The 21,388-nt window shown below is 36.9% G+C and overlaps 1 protein-coding gene across 1 annotated transcript in view; it reads left to right on the forward strand.

Annotated features, from left to right (window-relative positions):
• Positions 1-6,064: 6,064 nt before the first annotated feature.
• pde6b (phosphodiesterase 6B, cGMP-specific, rod, beta) overlaps positions 6,065-21,388 on the forward strand; it is a 41,295-nt gene continuing 25,971 nt past the window's right edge. Inside the window, exons 1-4 of the mRNA XM_061907748.1 lie at positions 6,065-6,384; positions 6,446-6,757; positions 11,951-12,103; positions 17,804-17,893. Of these exons, the coding sequence (XP_061763732.1) occupies positions 6,226-6,384; positions 6,446-6,757; positions 11,951-12,103; positions 17,804-17,893 (714 nt within the window). The 5' untranslated portion in view covers positions 6,065-6,225. The remainder of the gene's footprint in view (positions 6,385-6,445; positions 6,758-11,950; positions 12,104-17,803; positions 17,894-21,388) is intronic.

Raw genomic sequence — 21,388 nt, forward strand, 5'->3', positions numbered from 1 at the left:
AACAAACGCATGGATAATGATCTCGGCGTCTTTAGTGGACAAAATGGAGCGAATTTTAGCGATATTACGGAGATGAAAGAAGGCCGTTTTAGTAACGCTTTTAATGTGTGACTCAAAGGAGAGAGTTGGGTCGAAGATAATACCCAGATTTTTTACCGAGTCACCTTGTTTTATTATTTGGTTGTCAAATGTTAGAGTTGTATTATTAAATAGAGGTCGGTGTCGAGCAGGACCGATAATCAGCATTTCCGTTTTTTTGGCGTTAAGTTGCAAAAAGTTAGCGGACATCCATTGTTTAATTTCATTAAGACACGCCTCCAGCTGACTACAATCCGGCGTGTTGGTCAGCTTTAGGGGCATGTAGAGTTGGGTGTCATCAGCATAACAGTGAAAGCTAATACCGTATTTGCGTATGACGTCAAAATTTAATGCTTACAGTAAATCTCTATATCAACTTGAGGTTGATATAAAGTAAAACAAATAACTTTGTTTTTTATAGTAAAACTGAAATATGCAGTATTTAGATAGATACATAGATAGTACAATATTGAGAGTTCCTTTATTTAGCACTTAAAGCCCTCAAAGATCAATAATGCAGGGCACCCATCCATCCATTTCTACCGCTTATTCCCTTTGGTGCCTATCTCAGCTACAATCAGGTGGAAGGCGGCGTACACCCTGGACAAGTGGCCACCTCATCGCAGTAATGCAGGACATCATTGATTTTAATTATTTAATATTTTTGAGTAATCACAGTGAAAAGTTAAATAAAATGCTACTGAATATATTCTGAGATCCGAAAGGTTCCCCACTCATAAAGTGATGCATTTTTATTAGTTTTTTGTTTACTTTTAACTCTTAAATTTCCAGATCAACTTCCGATATATCTGTCGATTTGAAGTTTTAACTATTATTTTGTTAAGGTAACGTGTGGAGTTCCCCAGGGTTCGGTCCTTGGCCCTGCACTCTTCAGCATCTACATGCTGCCGCTAGGTGACATCATACGCAAATACGGTGTTAGCTTTCACTGTTATGCTGATGACACCCAACTCTACATGCCCCTAAAGCTGACCAACACGCCGGATTGTAGTCAGCTGGAGGCGTGTCTTAATGAAATTAAACAATGGATGTCCGCTAACTTTTTGCAACTCAACGGCAAAAAAACGGAAATGCTGATTATCGGTCCTGCTAGACACCGACCTCTATTTAATAATACAACTTTAACATTTGACAACCAAATAATAAAACAAGGCGACACGGTAAAGAATCTGGGTATTATCTTCGACCCAACTCTCTCCTTTGAGTCACACATTAAAAGCGTTACTAAAACGGCCTTCTTTCATCTCCGTAATATCGCTAAAATTCGCTCCATTTTGTCCACTAAAGACGCCGAGATCATTATCCATGCGTTTGTTACGCTTCGTCTCGATTACTGTTACGTATTATTTTCGGGTCTCCCCATGTCTAGCATTAAAAGATTACAGTTGGTACAAAATGCGGCTGCTAGACTTTTGACAAGAACAAGAAAGTTTGATCACATTACGCCAGCACAGGCTTCCTGTGCACTTAAGATGTGACTTTAAGGTTTTACTACTTAGGTATAAAATACTACACGGTCTAGCTCCATCCTATCTTGCCGATTGTATTGTACCATATGTCCCGGCAAGAAATCTGCGTTCAAAGGACTCCGGCTTATTAGTGATTCCCAAAGCCCAAAAAAAGTCTGCGGGCTATAGAGCGTTTTCATTTCGGGCTCCAGTACTCTGGAATGCCCTCCCGGTAAAAGTTCGAGATGCCACCTCAGCAGAAGCATTTAAGTCTCACCTTAAAACTCTTTTGTTTACTCTAGCCTTTAGATAGACTCCCTTTTTAGACCAGTTGATCTGCCGTTTCTTTTCTTTTTCTCCTATGTCCCACTCTCCCTTGTGGAGGGGGTCCGGTCCGATCCGGTGGCCATGTACCGCTCGCCTGTGTATCGGCTGGGGACATCTCTGCGCTGCTGATCCACCTCCGCTTGGGATGGTTTCCTGCTGGCTCCGCTGTGAACGGGACTCTCGCTGCTGTGTTGGATCCGCTTTGGACTGGACTCTTGCGACTGTGTTGGATCCATTATGGATTGAACTTTCACATGTTAGACCCGCTCGACATCCATTGCTTTCCTCCTCTCCAAGGTTCTCATAGTCATCATTGTCACCGACGTCCCACTGGGTGTGAGTTTTCCTTGCCCTTATGTGGGCCTACCGAGGATGTCGTAGTGGTTTGTGCAGCCCTTTGAGACACTAGTGATTTAGGGCTATATAAGTAAACATTGATTGATTGATTGATTTAACATCGTTTGTTATCGTTGTTGTCACTTTTCAAATCAATTAACTCATAAGTTAGCGATGACATGAAACGCTAACAGTTAACATGTGTCACATTAGCCTGAAAAAATTTTGCATGTTAACGTTAGCACGCTTGCTAACGTTACTTTTCCAGCTAATTTTTCACTTTTTTTTCCTCTAATTTCGTAGCCATACACCTTACAGTCGAATAACTTGGAATGTGACACATGCTAACTTTTTGTGCTAATTTTGCAACCGTTTACCCCAGAGTCATATAATGGTATGTGACACTTGTTGACTGTTCATGTTAACATGCTAACAGTTAACATGTGTCACATTAGCCTGAAAAAATTTAGCATGTTAACGTTAGCACGCTTGCTAACGTTACTTTTCCAGCTAATTTTACACTTTTTTTCTCTAATTTCGTAGCCATACACCTTACAGTCGAATAACTTGGAATGTGACACATGCTAACTTTTTGTGCTAATTTTGCAACCGTTTACCCCAGAGTCATATACTGTTAATGTTAACATGCTAACAGTTAGCATGTCACATACGAAATTAAATGATTTCTAAGGTGTACAGCTGTGGAATTAGAGACAAAAAGTTTAAAAATAGCGGAAAAAGATAGAATGCCGTTCTTAGAACGCAAACAGTAGCATGTTAAAAGCTACCAAGTGTCACATACCAAGTTGTATGACTCTGGAGTAAATGGTTGGAAAATGAGCTCAATTCCAGACACTAAGTGATGCATGGAATCAGACTGCATATTAAATATTAAAAGAAAAAATGCAAATTTTATGTTTAAACGTAATCATGTTGGCTCCGGGAGCAGAGCATCCACACCAGGTTTTTCTGTGAGGTGTTTATGGAACCCTGGGCCGGCTCCAGAGCAGAGAGAGCGGCTGCTTGGCATTTAAAAACGCGGGGAGATAATCGGCTTGTGTTGTGGCTAAAGAAGGATTATACGTGGGAGCAGGTCTGCTTTAATTAGCTCTTAACGAGCTTGCACAGGCAGCGAGAGAGACGACCACAAAGACCGAGACCCAGGCTGCGTTTACACCACTGAATAAGAGTGGAACTGCTGGCTTATGCCCCGCCTGTTATAAGTGCAAGGTAGACTTGTGTTTGTGTGGTGGGGTCAATTCCAACGGTTTTGTCCGTTTTAATTGTCCAATCTGGTTCTCGAGTTGATCATAATCTCGCTTTGTAGAGTGGGAGGCTTCTCCGAGATGCTATCCAGTTTGCGATTCAATTCAAAGTGCTCACAGACTATGCCCAACCCTTTTATTGCGACGGCAGCCTTTGGGCTCCCGGAACGGCTGCCGGGGGCTTCCCAATTTGGTCGGTAGACCAGGGCAAGGCTCGGTCCAGTCCGCAGATGACCTGCTATCACGGCTCCAAGTCAAAAGTACTTTGAGACCCGAGACCTCCCAAAAGTAACCGCTGGGGTTTGTCTTTTAGTTAGTTTAGTTAGTGTCGTATCTCTGGCCTCGGGGAGAAGGGTGGGGTGGTGTGGTGGTGTGGTGGGGTGTCGAGGATCAAGGATGACGGCGGTGATGTGCAACACAACTCAAAGTTTTTTTTTATTTTAAAATTAAATAGAAATAGTTATTTTTTTAGGGTAACAACGAACAAAAAAACAACCTGGTAGCTCCTTTGCCAGATTTTACAGTAAGATTTACAGTGTTTTTAAAAAATGTGTTCTATTGTATGTAAAAGGTTTTTTTTTTACGGTATAAAAATAATAAAATAACTGGCAGCTCATTTGCTGGATTTTACAATAAAATAATAAATAAATAACAATTTTTCTAATGGTAAATAGTAATTGTTTTGTTTTTTTTAACAATAAGAACACACACAACAGCTCATTTGCTGGATTTTACAGTAACATTTACAGTGTTTTGACAATTTTTGGGGGGGGTAATGGAAATTGTTTTTTTTACGTTAAAAAAAACTCCAAAACATTTAAAAAAAAAACCTGGCAGCTCATTTGTTGGATTTTACAGCAAAATTGACAATGTTTTTTTTTTTTAATTTATCTTTATTTGAAATAGAAACTGGTTTTTTTACGGTAAAAACAAAAAAAAAAAAAAAAAAAAACTGGCAGCTCGTTTGCAATATTTTACAGTCAAATTGACAGCGTTTCTTTTGTTGTTGTTTTTACATTTCTTTTATTGTAATTTGAAATAGTTTTTTTAGGGTGTAAAAAGAATTAAAACAACTGGCAGTTCATTTGCCGGATTTTACAGTCAAATTTACAGTGTTTTTACAATTTTTGGGTGAATATAGGATTTTTTTTTTTTTTACAGTAAAAAAAACATAAGAAAAACCCCGGAAGCTCATTTGCTGGAATTTACAATTACAAATATATATGTTTTTTTTTTGTTTTTTTAATGAAAAAAACAAAAAAACAAAAAAATCTGGCAGCTCATTTCCCATATTTTACAGTCAAATTTACAGCATTTTTATTGATTTATTTTATTGTATATAGAAGTTGATTTTTACGATATAAAAATAATAAAAAAACTGGCAGCTCATTTTCCAGATTAAATTTGCAGTGTATCAATAAAATTATATATATATATATATATGTATATGTATATATATATATATATATATATATATATATATATATATATATATATATATATATATATATACATATATATATGTATGTATATATGTATTTATGTATGTATATGTGTATGTATGTATGTATATATGTGTTTGTATATATATATGTATATATATATATATATATATATATATATATATATATACGCACACACACAATAATATATAAATGAAAATATAATAAAATAATAAAATGTTTTAACAAAATAATTAAAAAATATATAAATATATTTATAAATATATAAATATACTAACTATAAATATACTCTCTCTCTATATATATTGTATACATTGATAAATTCATATAAAGAAAAACATAATAAAATAAACATCATAATAAAAAAAATAATACAAAATAATAATACAAAAAAATACAAATAATACAAATAAAATGTATTAATATAAAATGAATTTAAGAAATGGGATATGGAGGTTTTATATATACAGTATATTAGGAGACCGAACGTCTATGTGAGTGTATGCTAGCCACCCCGCCTCCACCCACAGAGACAAAGATGGGCCATGATACCAGCACAACAGTCCGAGATGATATGAACGGGTCGGTGTTGGGATTTCTGGAATCGGTTGAAAAATGTCGAACTAGTAAAAGTTTGAGTTGAGAATGACTATTTCTGGAAAACCAGGAATTTGTAGGAAAAACAAAAGAAATAGGATCCTTGTCGCAACTCAGAGGAACTTTTTGAAGGTGGAATGCTTGAAAGATGTGGACTGTGAGAACTCTCCAGAGCTTTGGACTCCCGGGAATTCTGGGAATTCCTTGACCGTTTAAACGGTAGTTTGATGGTCCAAAGTGAGTTATTTTGGAACGGTTTGGAACGGGGTGAGAAATGTGGGAGTTGAACATGAGCCCGATCAGTTCCGCTTGTCAAAATGTCTCGTAAAATAAACGTGAATTCTAGGTAATCCGGGATATTCCCCGTTGGAAAGCGAAGGTTTTTATACCGGAAGGGTTCCAACGGGATGAAAAGTGGGGGCTGTGGCTCTGAGGATCACCTGCCGGCCGGGAGATGATCACCTGACTCGGCAGATCCCGGCTAACCTTCAGCTCTATCTGCTCGAGGGCAGAGGGATTGTCTGCCTCACTCGCGGTCTTCGTACCTCGGGAGACCTCAACTGGAGACCCCCGGGAGCCTTTCTAGTCCGCGCTTGCCTTGTTTTTGTGCGGTAAGACTTTGGAACGCCGAGAGCAGAGTCGAGGCCGGAGCTCTGCCGTCATCCGGGTGAAGAGGAGACCGAGGGAGCCATGGGAGTGCAGAAGGAGGACGTGGAACAGTTCCTCAAAGGGAACCCGGCTTTTGCCAAAGAGTACTTTGCCAGAAAGATGAACCAAAGCTCCATGGCCCAGGTGTCGGCACTCCCGGACAAACAGGTGGACTTCAGCCGCTTCCAGGAGCTCAGCCAGGTACGCATGAACACATTAGACTCTGGGGTGGATTCTGGTAGACATGTCGGCCTTCTTCCAGGTGGAGGAGAGCCGGATCATGTACGAGCTGATCACCGACATGCAGGAGAACATCAACATGGAGAAGGTGGTCTTCAAGATCCTGAAGAGGATCAGCGCCCTGATCCACGCCGACCGCTGCAGCCTGTTCATGTACCGGCAGAGGAACGGCGTGGGCGAGCTGGCCACCCGCCTCTTCGACGTGCACACCCGGGCCCGGCTGGACGACTGCGTGGTGCCGCCCGATTCCGAGGTGGTCTACCCGCTGGACCTGGGGATCGTCGGCCATGTGGCCCAGACCAAGAAGACTGTCAACGTCAAGGACGTCAAGGAGGTAAGAGTCCTGGGACTTCGACTGAAGTCAAGTCACAGCAACTCCAACCAGTCCTGGGGACACATGCGGTTCAGAGTGCTGCCACCAGGTGGAGACAAAACTCACACCGAGTTTAGTCCTCTTGCATACTTTGCAGGACAATTCTACTTCGAGGGTCACACTCATTTTTACAGCTAGGCCACCCACAAGGGCCGTTTAAATCAGAATTTTTTTTTTTGCGGGCCACAATAAAAAAAAATGTAGCTGGCCAAGTTAATGATGTGGCCTGCCACATAAGGAAATGTGGCAGGGTCAGGTTAAAATGATGGGGAGGGCCACAGTAAAATTAATTGGCATAAAATGACATTAGAAGTATACAACAGGCCGAATTAAAATTATTATGGTAGTCCACAGTAAGTTTATGTGGTGGGCCACTGTAAAATGAAATGGCAGGTCAATTTGAAATGACGGGTAGGTCCAAATTAAAATGATGTGGCAGACCACGTGAAATTACATTAAAAGTATAGGACAGGCCATGTAAAATGTAGTGGCGGTCTACTAGAAAATGATGGGGTGGGCCACTATAAAATTACTTGGCGAACCCCATAAATTGATGTGAAGGCCCAATTTACAAGTATGGGATGGGCCATTTAAAAAATAGTGGCGGACCACATAAAATGACATCCCAGCACACATTAGCAGTAGAGGAAGGTCCAAATTTAAATTATTGTGGCAGTCTACATTAAATGTATGTGGTGGGCCACTGTAAAATGAAGTGGCAGGTCAATTTCAAATGACGGGAAGGTCCAAATTAAAATGATGTGGCAGACCACATGAAATTACATTAAAAGTATAGGACAGGCCACATAAAATTTAGTGGCGGTCTACTATGAAATGATAGGGTGGGCCACAATAAAATTACTTGGCGAACCCCATAAAATGATGTGAAGGGCCAAGTTAGAAGTATGGGATGGGAGATGTTAAAAAATAGTGGCGGACCACATAAATGACGTCCCAGGACACATTAGCAGTAGAGGAAGGTCCAAATTTGAATTATTGTGGCAGTCTACATTAAATGTATGTGGTGGGCCACTGTAAAATGACGTGTCAGGTCAATTTCAAATGATGGATAGGGCCAAATTAAAATGATGTGTCAGACCACATGAAATTACATTAAAAGTATAGGACAGGCCACGTAAAATTTAGTGGCGGTCTACTATAAAATGATAGGGTGGCCCACTATAAAATTACTTGGCGAACCCCATAAAATGATGCGAAGGGCCAATTTAGAAGTATGAGATGGGCCGTGTCAATTTCAAATGATGGATAGGGCCAAATTAAAATGATGTGTCAGACCACATGAAATTACATTAAAAGTATAGGACAGGCCACGTAAAATTTAGTGGCGGTCTACTATAAAATGATAGGGTGGGCCACTATAAAATTACTTGGCGAACCCCATAAAATGATGCGAAGGGCCAATTTAGAAGTATGAGATGGGCCGTGTTAAAAAATAGTGGCGGACCACGTAAAATGACACCCCGGGACACATTAGCAGTAAAGGACGGTCCAAATTTAAATTATTGTGGCAGTCTACATTAAATGTATGTGGTGGGCCACTGTAAAATGAAGTGGCAGGTCAATTTCAAATGACGGGAGGGTCCAAATTAAAATGATGTGGCAGACCACATGAAATTACATTAAAAGTATAGGACAGGCCACATAAAATTTAGTGGCGGTCTACTATAAAATGATAGGGTGGCCCACTATAAAATTACTTGGCGAACCCCATAAAATGATGCGAAGGGCCAATTTAGAAGTATGAGATGGGCCGTGTCAATTTCAAATGATGGATAGGGCCAAATTAAAATGATGTGTCAGACCACATGAAATTACATTAAAAGTATAGGACAGGCCACGTAAAATTTAGTGGCGGTCTACTATAAAATGATAGGGTGGGCCACTATAAAATTACTTGGCGAACCCCATAAAATGATGCGAAGGGCCAATTTAGAAGTATGAGATGGGCCGTGTTAAAAAATAGTGGCGGACCATGTAAAATGACACCCCGGGACACATTAGCAGTAGAGGACGGTCCAAATTTAAATTATTGTGGCAGTCTACATTAAATGTATGTGGTGGGCCACTGTAAAATGAAGTGGCAGGTCAATTTCAAATGACGGGAGGGTCCAAATTAAAATGATGTGGCAGACCACATGAAATTACATTAAAAGTATAGGACAGGCCACATAAAATGTAGTGGCGGTCTACTATGAAATGATAGGGTGGGCCACTATAAAATTACTTGGCGAACCCCATAAATTGATGTGAAGGCTCAATTTACAAGTATGCGATGGGCCATTTAAAAAATAGTGGCGGACCACATAAAATGACATCCCGGCACACATTAGCAGTAGAGGAAGGTCCAAATTTAAATTATTGTGGCAGTCTACATTAAATGTATGTGGTGGGCCACTGTAAAATGAAGTGGCAGGTCAATTTCAAATGATGGGTAGGTCCAAATTAAAATGATGTGGCAGACCACATGAAATTACATTAAAAGTATAGGACAGGCCACATAAAATGTAGTAGCGGTCTACTATGAAATGATGTGGTGGGCCATTATAAAATTACTTGGCGAACCCCATAAAATGATGCGAGATGGGCCGTGTTAAAAAATAGTGGCGGACCACGTAAAAGGACACCCACACATTAGCAGTAGAGGACGGTCCAAATTTAAATTATTGTGGCAGTTCACTGTAAAATATGTAAGATCAAAATGATGATAGGGCCACACTAAAAGGAAGTGGCGGACCACATAAAATGACTTGGAGGGCCATTATAAAATGACTTGGAGGGCCACTATAAGATGATGTGGCGGACGTAAAAGACGACAAACACGGAGAAGTGTGGAGAATTTTTGCACATTACCCATCATGCATTGTGGTGGATTTATACAGGTGTGATTTTAAATAATGTGTGGTGGATTTATAAAGACCACAAAGTTCACCGAGCAGGAAGCAGGTGTGTTACCTAGACCAGGTGTGTTGTGTGGGACCAGGTGTGTTGTGTGGGACCAGGTGTGTTACCTAGACCAGGTGTGTTGTGTGGGACCAGGTGTGTTGTGTGGGACCAGGTGTGTTACCTAGACCAGGTGTGTTGTGTGGGACCAGGTGTGTTGTGTGGGACCAGGTGTGTTACCTAGACCAGGTGTGTTGTGTGGGACCAGGTGTGTAGTGTGGACCGGGTGTGTTACGTAGACCAGGTGTGTTGTGTGGGACCAGGTGGGTTTTGTGGGACTAGGTGTGTACGTAGACCAGGTGTGTTGTGTGGACCAGGTGTGTTGTGTGGACCAAGTGAGTTACGTAGACCAGGTGTGTTATGTGGACGAGGTGTGTTACCTAGACCAGGTGTGTTAAGTGAGACCAGGTGTGTTATGTGGGACCAGGTGTGTTACATAGACCAGGTGAGTTGTGTGGGACCAGGTGTGTAGTGTGGACCAGGTGTGTTACGTAGACCAGGTGTGTTGTGTGGGACCAGGTGGGTTTTGTGGGACTAGGTGTGTACGTGGACCAGGTGTGTTACGTAGACCAGGTGTGTTGTGTGGACCAAGTGAGTTACGTAGACCAGGTGTGTTATGTGGACGAGGTGTGTTACCTACACCAGGTGTGTTAAGTGAGACCAGGTGTGTTGTGTGGACCAGGTGTTTTTTGTGGGACCAGGTGTGTTGTGTGGACCAGGTGTGTTATGTGGGACCAGGTGTGTTATGTAGACCAGGTGTGTTACATAGACCAGGTGTGTTAGTTAGACCAGGTTTCTTATGTGGGACCAGGTGTGTTACGTAGACCAGGTTTCTTATGTAGGGCCAGATGTGTTGTGTGGACCAGCTGTGTTATGTGGGACCAGGTGTGTTACGTAGACTAGGTGTGTTACATAGAACAGGTGTGTTACGTAGACCAGGTGCTTTATGTGGGACCAGGTGTGTTGTGTGGACCAGGTATGTTGTGTGGGACCAGCTGTTTTTTGTGGGATCAGGTGTGTTGTGTGGACCAGGTGTGTTATGTGGGACCAGGTGTGTTTTGTGGACCAGGTATGTTGTGTGGGACCAGCTGTTTTTTGTGGGATCAGGTGTGTTGTGTGGACCAGGTGTGTTATGTGGGACCAGGTGTGTTACATAGACCAGGTGTGTTACGTAGACCAGGTTTCTTATGTGGGACCAGGTGTGTTACGTAGACCAGGTTTATTATGTAGGGCCAGATGTGTTGTGTGGACCAGGTGTGTTATGTGGGACCAGGTGTGTTATTTGGGACCAGGTGTGTTATGTGGGACCAGGTGTGTTACGTAGACTAGGTGTGTTACGTAGACCAGGTGTGTTACGTAGACCAGGTGCTTTATGTGGGACCAGGTGTGTTTTGTGGACCAGGTATGTTATGTAGACCAGGTGTGTTATGTGGTACCAGGTGTGTTGTGTGGACCAGGTATGTTATGTGGGACCAGGTGCGTTATGTGGTACCAGGTGTGTTGTGTGGACCAGGTATGTTATGTAGACCAGGTGTGTTGTGTGGCAAGGTATGTTACGTAGACCAGGTGTGTTACGTGGGACCAGGTGTGTTACGTAGACCAGGTGTGTTATGTGGGACCAGGTGTGTTACATAGACCAGGTGTGTTACGTAGACCAGGTGCTTTATGTGGGACCAGGTGTGTTGTGTGCACCAGGTATGTTACGTAGACCAGGTGTGTTATGTGGGACCAGGTGTGTTACATAGACCAGGTGTGTTACGTAGATCAGGTGCTTTATGTGGGACCAGGTGTGTTGTGTGGACCAGGTATGTTACATAGACAAGGTGTGTTACGTGGGACCAGATGTGTTGTGTGGACCAGGTGTGTTATGTGGACCAGGTGTGTTGTGTGGACCAGGTATGTTACGTAGACCAGGTGTGTTACGTAGACCAGGTGTGTTATGTGGGACCAGGTGTGTTATGTAGACCAGGTGTGTTGTGTGGACCAGGTATGTTATGTGGGACCAGGTGTGTTATGTAGACCAGGTGTGTTATGTGAGACCAGGACTAGCTAACAGCAGGTTAATGCTCCACTAGCATTAATTAGTTGCCGCCTGCTAGTTATTGAGTCAGCATTAATCTACGACTTATTGAAATGTTTTTATTCCACAAAGTGACACAATGTTGTGTCTGACATACAAACATGGCCTTTCAGAACCAGCACTTCAGCTCCTTCGTGGACCACCTGACCGATTACCAGACCAGCAGCCTTCTGGCCACGCCCATCCTCAACGGCAAAGACCTGGTGGCCGTGGTCATGGCGCTCAACAAGACCACCGCCCCCCACTTCACCCCCGAGGACCAGGACGTATGTAAAGATGCCAGGAAGGCTGTTTTTTTCTCTTTAGAACAGTCATTGCTCCCAAATAATAATGCATCAAAATCCATGTTAGGAATTATTGACATTTTGAATTACTTCAAATCAAATTTCACACTTTCAATATTTTTTTTTATTTAGTCTGATTTTTATTTTTAAACTGTCATTGCTCCAAAATAATAATGCATCAAAATCAATGTTGTTATCAATTAGTGACATATTACACTTTAAATTATCTTTTTTATTTAGTGTGATTTTTTTTTTTTTTAATTGTCATTGCTCCAAAAAAAAGGGGGAAATTTTGCACATGTTGTGGTTTTCGCCATAAAATGTTTTTGTTTTATGTGACAAAAAAAACAACTTAGACTTTTTTATACCCCAAAAATTTTATTGGGATTGTTTTATTCAAAACTGTCATTTCTCGCCCCCCCCCCCCCCAAAAAAAAATTAATGAATGAAAATAAATGTGGTTATGAATTGATGACATATTTAGATCTTAAAATTACGTCACATTTTTTATTTAGTGTGATTTTTTTTAACTGTCATTGCTCCAAAATAATAATGCATCAAAATCAATGTTGTTATCAATTATTGACATATTTAATTCAAATATTAAACTTTAAATTATTTTTTTTATTTAGTGTGATTTTTATTTTTTTTAAATTGTCATTGCTCCAAAAAAAAAGGGGGAAATATTGCACATGTTGTGTTTTTTGCCATAAAATTTTTTGGTTTTATGTGACAAAAAAACAACAACTTAGACTTTTTTATTCCCCAAAAATTTTATTGGGATTGTTTTATTCAAAACTGTCATTCCCCCCCCCCCCCCCCCCCCAAAAAAAAATTAATGAATGAAAATAAATGTAGTTATGAATTGATGACTTATTTAGATCTTAAAATTACGTCACATTTTTTATTTAGTGTGATTTTTGTTTTTAAACTGTCATTGCTCCAAAATAATAATGCATCAAAATCAATGTTGTTATCAATTATTGACATATTTAATTCAAATATTACACTATAAATTATTTTTTTTATTTAGTGTGATTTTTTTTTTTTTTTTAATTGTCATTGCTCCAAAAAAAAGGGGGAAATATTGCACATGTTGTGTTTTTTGCCATAAATTTTTTGGGTTTTATGTGACAAAAAAAACAACTTAGACTTTTTTATACCCCAAAAATTTTATTGGGATTGTTTTATTCAAAACTGTCATTTCTCGCCCCCCCCCCCAAAAAAAATATTAATGAATGAAAATAAATGTGGTTATGAATTGATGACATATTTAGATCTTAAAATTACGTCACATTTTTTATTTAGTGGGATTTTTTTTTAACTATCATTGCTCAGAAATAATGAATCAAAATCATTATTGTCATGAATGATTAATTATTAGGAATTATTAAAAATGATTAAAAACAAAAAAAACTTTTAATTACTTCACATGAAATATTACAATTTGAAATGTACTTTCAGGGTAAATTTTGGTGTTTTTGCCATAAAAAAAAAGTTTTCTATGATTAAAAAAGACACAAAACAAAAACATGAAAAAGTGAAACAACTTTTAATCGACAGATTGAAGTAAAAAAAAAAAAAAAAAAAAATTGGATACCCCAATCATTTTAGTGGGATTTTTTTTTTGAACTGTCATTTCTCGAAAAATAAATGTAACTAAAAAAAAAAAAAAATAATGAAAATTAATGTTATGAATCGATGACATATTTAAATCTTAAAATTACGTCACATCACATTTTTAATTTAGTGGGATTTTTTTAAACTATCATTGCTCAGATAAAGCGCTTTGAGTCACTTGAGAAAAGCGCTATATAAATATACTTCACTTCACTAAATAATGAATCCAAATCATTATTGTCATGAATGATTAATTATTAGGAATTATTAAAAATTATTAAAAACAAAAAACTTTTAATTACTTCACATGAAATATTACAATTTGAAATGTACTTTCAGGGTAAATTTTGGTGTTTTTGCCATAAAAAAAAAGTTTTCTATGATTAAAAAAGACACAAAACAAAAACATGAAAAAGTGAAACAACTTTTAATCGACAGATTGAAGTAAAAAAAAAAAAAAAAAAAAATTGGATACCCCAATCATTTTAGTGGGATTTTTTTTTTGAACTGTCATTTCTCGAAAAATAAATGTAACTAAAAAAAAAAAAAAATAATGAAAATTAATGTTATGAATCGATGACATATTTAAATCTTAAAATTACGTCACATCACATTTTTAATTTAGTGGGATTTTTTTAAACTATCATTGCTCAGATAAAGCGCTTTGAGTCACTTGAGAAAAGCGCTATATAAATATACTTCACTTCACTAAATAATGAATCCAAATCATTATTGTCATGAATGATTAATTATTAGGAATTATTAAAAATTATTAAAAACAAAAAACTTTTAATTACTTCACATGAAATATTACAATTTGAAATGTACTTTCAGGGTAAATTTTGGTGTTTTTGCCATAAAAAAAAAGTTTTCTATGATTAAAAAAGACACAAAACAAAAACATGAAAAAGTGAAACAACTTTTAATCGACAGATTGAAGTAAAAAAAAAAAAAAAAAAAAATTGGATACCCCAATCATTTTAGTGGGATTTTTTTTTTGAACTGTCATTTCTCGAAAAATAAATGTAACTAAAAAAAAAAAAAAATAATGAAAATTAATGTTATGAATCGATGACATATTTAAATCTTAAAATTACGTCACATCACATTTTTAATTTAGTGGGATTTTTTTAAACTATCATTGCTCAGATAAAGCGCTTTGAGTCACTTGAGAAAAGCGCTATATAAATATACTTCACTTCACTAAATAATGAATCCAAATCATTATTGTCATGAATGATTAATTATTAGGAATTATTAAAAATTATTAAAAACAAAAAACTTTTAATTACTTCACATGAAATATTACAATTTGAAATGTACTTTCAGGGTAAATTTTGGTGTTTTTGCCATAAAAAAAAAGTTTTCTATGATTAAAAAAGACACAAAACAAAAACATGAAAAAGTGAAACAACTTTTAATCGACAGATTGAAGTAAAAAAAAAAAAAAAAAAAAATTGGATACCCCAATCATTTTAGTGGGATTTTTTTTTTGAACTGTCATTTCTCGAAAAATAAATGTAACTAAAAAAAAAAAAAATAATGAAAATTAATGTTATGAATCGATGACATATTTAAATCTTAAAATTACGTCACATCACATTTTTAATTTAGTGGGATTTTTTTAAACTATCATTGCTCAGATAAAGCGCTTTGAGTCACTTGAGAAAAGCGCTATATAAATATACTTCACTTCACTAAATAATGAATCCAAATCATTATTGTCATGAATGATTAATTATTAGGAATTATTAAAAATTATTAAAAACAAAAAACTTTTAATTACTTCACATGAAATATTACAATTTGAAATGTACTTTCAGGGTAAATTTTGGTGTTTTTGCCATAAAAAAAAAGTTTTCTATGATTAAAAAAGACACAAAACAAAAACATGAAAAAGTGAAACAACTTTTAATCGACAGATTGAAGTAAAAAAAAAAAAAAAAAAAAAATTGGATACCCCAATCATTTTAGTGGGATTTTTTTTTTGAACTGTCATTTCTCGAAAAATAAATGTAACTAAAAAAAAAAAAAAATAATGAAAATTAATGTTATGAATCGATGACATATTTAAATCTTAAAATTACGTCACATCACATTTTTAATTTAGTGGGATTTTTTTAAACTATCATTGCTCAGATAAAGCGCTTTGAGTCACTTGAGAAAAGCGCTATATAAATATACTTCACTTCACTAAATAATGAATCCAAATCATTATTGTCATGAATGATTAATTATTAGGAATTATTAAAAATTATTAAAAACAAAAAACTTTTAATTACTTCACATGAAATATTACAATTTGAAATGTACTTTCAGGGTAAATTTTGGTGTTTTTGCCATAAAAAAAAAGTTTTCTATGATTAAAAAAGACACAAAACAAAAACATGAAAAAGTGAAACAACTTTTAATCGACAGATTGAAGTAAAAAAAAAAAAAAAAAAAAATTGGATACCCCAATCATTTTAGTGGGATTTTTTTTTTGAACTGTCATTTCTCGAAAAATAAATGTAACTAAAAAAAAAAAAAAATAATGAAAATTAATGTTATGAATCGATGACATATTTAAATCTTAAAATTACGTCACATCACATTTTTAATTTAGTGGGATTTTTTTAAACTATCATTGCTCAGATAAAGCGCTTTGAGTCACTTGAGAAAAGCGCTATATAAATATACTTCACTTCACTAAATAATGAATCCAAATCATTATTGTCATGAATGATTAATTATTAGGAATTATTAAAAATTATTAAAAACAAAAAACTTTTAATTACTTCACATGAAATATTACAATTTGAAATGTACTTTCAGGGTAAATTTTGGTGTTTTTGCCATAAAAAAAAAGTTTTCTATGATTAAAAAAGACACAAAACAAAAACATGAAAAAGTGAAACAACTTTTAATCGACAGATTGAAGTAAAAAAAAAAAAAAAAAAAATTGGATACCCCAATCATTTTAGTGGGATTTTTTTTTTGAACTGTCATTTCTCGAAAAATAAATGTAACTAAAAAAAAAAAAAAATAATGAAAATTAATGTTATGAATCGATGACATATTTAAATCTTAAAATTACGTCACATCACATTTTTAATTTAGTGGGATTTTTTTAAACTATCATTGCTCAGATAAAGCGCTTTGAGTCACTTGAGAAAAGCGCTATATAAATATACTTCACTTCACTAAATAATGAATCCAAATCATTATTGTCATGAATGATTAATTATTAGGAATTATTAAAAATTATTAAAAACAAAAAACTTTTAATTACTTCACATGAAATATTACAATTTGAAATGTACTTTCAGGGTAAATTTTGGTGTTTTTGCCATAAAAAAAAAGTTTTCTATGATTAAAAAAGACACAAAACAAAAACATGAAAAAGTGAAACAACTTTTAATCGACGGATTGAAGTAAAAGAAAAAAAAAAAATTGGATACCCCGATCATTTTAGTGGGATTTTTTTTTTGAACTGTCATTTCTTGAAAAATAAATGTAACTAAAAAAAAATAAATAATGAAAATTAATGTTATGAATCGATGACACATTTAAATCTTAAAATTACGTCACATCACATTTTTTTTATTTAGTGGGATTTTTAGTCTTCGGAAATATTGAATCAAAATCATCGTTATGAATGAATAATTATTAGGAATTATTAAAAATGATTGAAAACAAAAAAACTTAAAATGTATTTGTTTAAACCGTCAATGCTTAAAAAAAAAAAATAATGAATCAAAATCAATGTATCAATGTTATGAATTATTGGGAAATAAAATATTGTACATTTTCTTTTTGCCATAAAAAAAGTGTTTGGACAAAAAAAAAGGCACAAATCATAAAAACAAAAATAAAGATCTGAATTTTAGAAACGTGACTTTTTAAAAAAAAATTTTTTAGCATGTTTTAATGACTGAAACCTTTTTCGAGACCAAACTTGAGGGTGGCCATGAAGATTTAAAAAAAAAAAAAAAAAGTGTTTATTATGTTGCTTTTGAAAATAAGCATTCTTCCTCGGACACAGTTTGCATCTCGACAGGTTTTCTTTTTTGGCTCCCGCAGCTCTTCTCGAAGTACCTGAAGATCGCCGCCTTGAACCTGAAGATCTACCACCTGAGCTACCTGCACAACTGCGAGACGCGCAAAGGACAGGTGAGAGGCTCCGCCCCCTCGCCATCACGTCTCTTGTTGCCAGGGAGTAAAACACAACAATCTTTTATTTGGGATTTTTGCCTTTCATTCACAATCCTTATTAGTTTTTACTGCATTCTAAGGCATAAAGTATGGCAAGCAAGAGGCGGCTAAGGGGAGTAAGCTATCCCCGCTGTGAAGACCTCTTCAAAAAAAGCGCCGACTATGCTCCTTTTTCATGTCTGGACCAGAATATTAGCCAAGTGTTAGCGGTATTGTTGTTATGAGCGCTAACGCTAACTAGCTTGTGATGCTATATTGACATATTGAGCCGCTGCATGGCCTCTGAGTTGGTGAAAGTTAATTCTGGATGATAAATCACACCTTACAGCTGGATAGTAGAAGGTTGTGGACACAAAACCTGCGAGTTGGTCCACTTTGACAACCAATTTAGACCCGGATACGGCCAGAAAGACACAAAAAAAGCCTCTCGTTTTTTTTGTAACCCTTCATTGTAAAGTGGAAGCTACAACTATCCCATCAGTCTTTATCCCAGTCTTTATGACGTGGTTTGTTTAGCTGACTTTTGCTAGCTGTTATTCACGCTTTAGAATGCACCAAAGAAGAAAAAGTGTGGCGTGGTGTGTTTAACTGACTTTTTGCGGGCTGTTATTTTTAATTTAGAATGCACAAAAGAAGAAAAGTTTTGAGGTGGTGCGTTTAGCTGACTTTTGCTAGCTGTTATTCATGCTTTAGAATGCACAAAAGAAAAAAAGGTGTAACGTGGTGTGTTTGGCTGACTTTTGCTAGCTGTTATTCATGATTTAGAATGTACAAAACAAGAAAAACGTGTCCTACATAAGGATTGTAAATGAATATTTCATGTGTAATGTGTTTAGCTGACTTTTGCTATCTTTTATTTATGATTTAGAATGCACAAAAGAAGAAAAGGTGTGACATGGTGTGTTTAGCTGACTTTTGCTTGCTGTCATTCATGTTTTAGAATGCACAAAAGAAGAAACGGTGTAACGTGGTGTGTTTGGCTGACATTTGCTAGCTGTTATTCATTCTTTAGAATACAAAAAAATGAAAAACGTGTCCTACATAAGGATTGTGTATGAATATTTAATGTGTAATGTGTTTAGCTGACTTTTACTATCTTTTATTTATGATTTAGAATGCACAAAAGAAGATAAGGTGTGACGTGGTGTGTAGCTGACCTTTGCTAGCTGTTATTCATGCTTTAGAATGCACAAAAGAAGGGAATGTGTGACACGGTGTGTTTGGCTGACTTCTGCTAGCTGTTATTCATGCTTTAGAATGCAAAAAACAAGGAAACGTGTGACGTGGTGTGTTTAGCTGACTTTTGCTAGCTGTCATTCATGCTTTAGAATGCACAAAAGAAGAACAGGTGTGATGTGGTGCGTCTAGCTGACTTTTGCTAGCTGTCATTCATGCTTTAGAATGCACAAAACAAGGAAACGTGTGACACGGTGTGTTTAGTTGACTTTTGCTAGCTGTTATTCATGCTTTAAAACGCAAAAAACAAGGAAACGTGTGACATGGTGTTTTTAGCTGACTTTTGCCAGCTGCCATTCATGCTTTAGAATGCACAAAAGAAGGGAATGTGTGACATGGTGTGCTTAACTGACTTTTGCTAGCTGTCATTCATGCTTAAGAATGCACAAAACAAGGAAATGTGTGACACAGTGTGTTTGGCTGACTTTTGCTAGCTGTTATTCATGCTTTAGAATGCACAAAACAAGGAAACGTGCGACACGGTGTGTTTAGCTGACTTTTGCTAGCTGTTATTCATGCTTTAGAATGCACTAAAAAAGGGAATGTGTGACGTGGTGTGTTTGGCTGACTTCTGCTAGCTGTCATTCATGCTTTAGAATGCACAAAAGAAGGGAATGTGTGACACGGTGTGTTTGGCTGACTTCTGCTAGCTGTCATTCATGCTTTAGAATGCACAAAACAAGGAAATGTGTGAGACGGTGTGTTTGGCTGACTTCTGCTAGCTGTCATTCATGCTTTAGAATGCACAACAGAAGGGAATGTGTGACACGGTGTGTTTGGCTGACTTCTGCTAGCTGTCATTCATGCTTTAGAATGCACAAATGAAGGGAATGTGTGACATGGTGTGTTTAACTGACTTTTGCTAGCTGTCATTCATGCTTAAGAATGCACAAAACAAGGAAACGTGTGACATGGTGTGTTTAGCTGACTTTTGCCAGCTGTTATTCATGCTTTAGAATGCACAAAACAAGGAAACGTGTGATACAGTGTGTTTAGCTGACTTTTGCTAGCTGTTATTCATGCTTTAGAATGCACAAAACAAGGAAACGTGTGACATGGTGTGTTTAGCTGACTTTTGCCAGCTGTTATTCATGCTTTAGAATGCACAAAACAAGGAAACGTGTGATACAGTGTGTTTAGCTGACTTTTGCTAGCTGTTATTCATGCTTTAGAATGCACAAAACAAGGAAACGTGTGACATGGTGTTTTTAGCTGACTTTTGCTAGCTGTTATTCATGCTTTAGAATGCACAAAGCAAGGAAACGTGTGACACGGTGTGTTTAGCTGACTTTTGCTAGCTGTTAGTCATGCTTTAGAATGCAAAAAAAACGAGGAAACGTGTGACATAGTGTGTTTAGCTGACTTTTGCTAGCTGTTATTCATGCTTAAGAATGCATAAAAGAAGGGAATGTGTGACGTGGTGTGTTTAGCTGACTTTTTTCAGCTGTTATTCATGCTTTAGAATGCACAAAACAAGGAAATGTGTGATACGGTGTGTTTAGCTGACTTCTGCTAGCTGCCATTCATGCTTTAGAATGCACAAAAGAAGGGAATGTGTGACACGGTGTGTTTGGCTGACTTCTGCTAGCTGTCATTCATGCTTTAGAATGCACAAAACAAGGAAATGTGTGAGACGGTGTGTTTGGCTGACTTCTGCTAGCTGTCATTCATGCTTTAGAATGCACAAAAGAAGGGAATGTGTGACATGGTGTGTTTAACTGACTTTTGCTAGCTGTCATTCATGCTTAAGAATGCACAAAACAAGGAAACGTGTGACATGGTGTGTTTAGCTGACTTTTGCTAGCTGTTAGTCATGCTTTAGAACGCAAAAAAACAAGGAAACGTGTGACATGGTGTGTTTAGCTGACTTTTGCCAGCTGTTATTCATGCTTTAGAATGCACAAAACAAGGAAACGTGTGATACAGTGTGTTTAGCTGACTTTTGCTAGCTGTTATTCATGCTTTAGAATGCACAAAGCAAGGAAACGTGTGACACGGTGTGTTTAGCTGACTTTTGCTAGCTGCCATTCATGCTTTAGAATGCACAAAAGAAGGGAATGTGTGACACGGTGTGTTTGGCTGACTTCTGCTAGCTGTCATTCATGCTTTAGAATGCACAAAACAAGGAAATGTGTGATACGGTGTGTTTAGCTGACTTCTGCTAGCTGCCATTCATGCTTTAGAATGCACAAAAGAAGGGAATGTGTGACACGGTGT

The sequence above is a fragment of the Nerophis ophidion genome, linkage group LG08, assembly GCF_033978795.1.
Source record: "Nerophis ophidion isolate RoL-2023_Sa linkage group LG08, RoL_Noph_v1.0, whole genome shotgun sequence".
Classification (NCBI taxonomy): domain Eukaryota; kingdom Metazoa; phylum Chordata; class Actinopteri; order Syngnathiformes; family Syngnathidae; genus Nerophis; species Nerophis ophidion.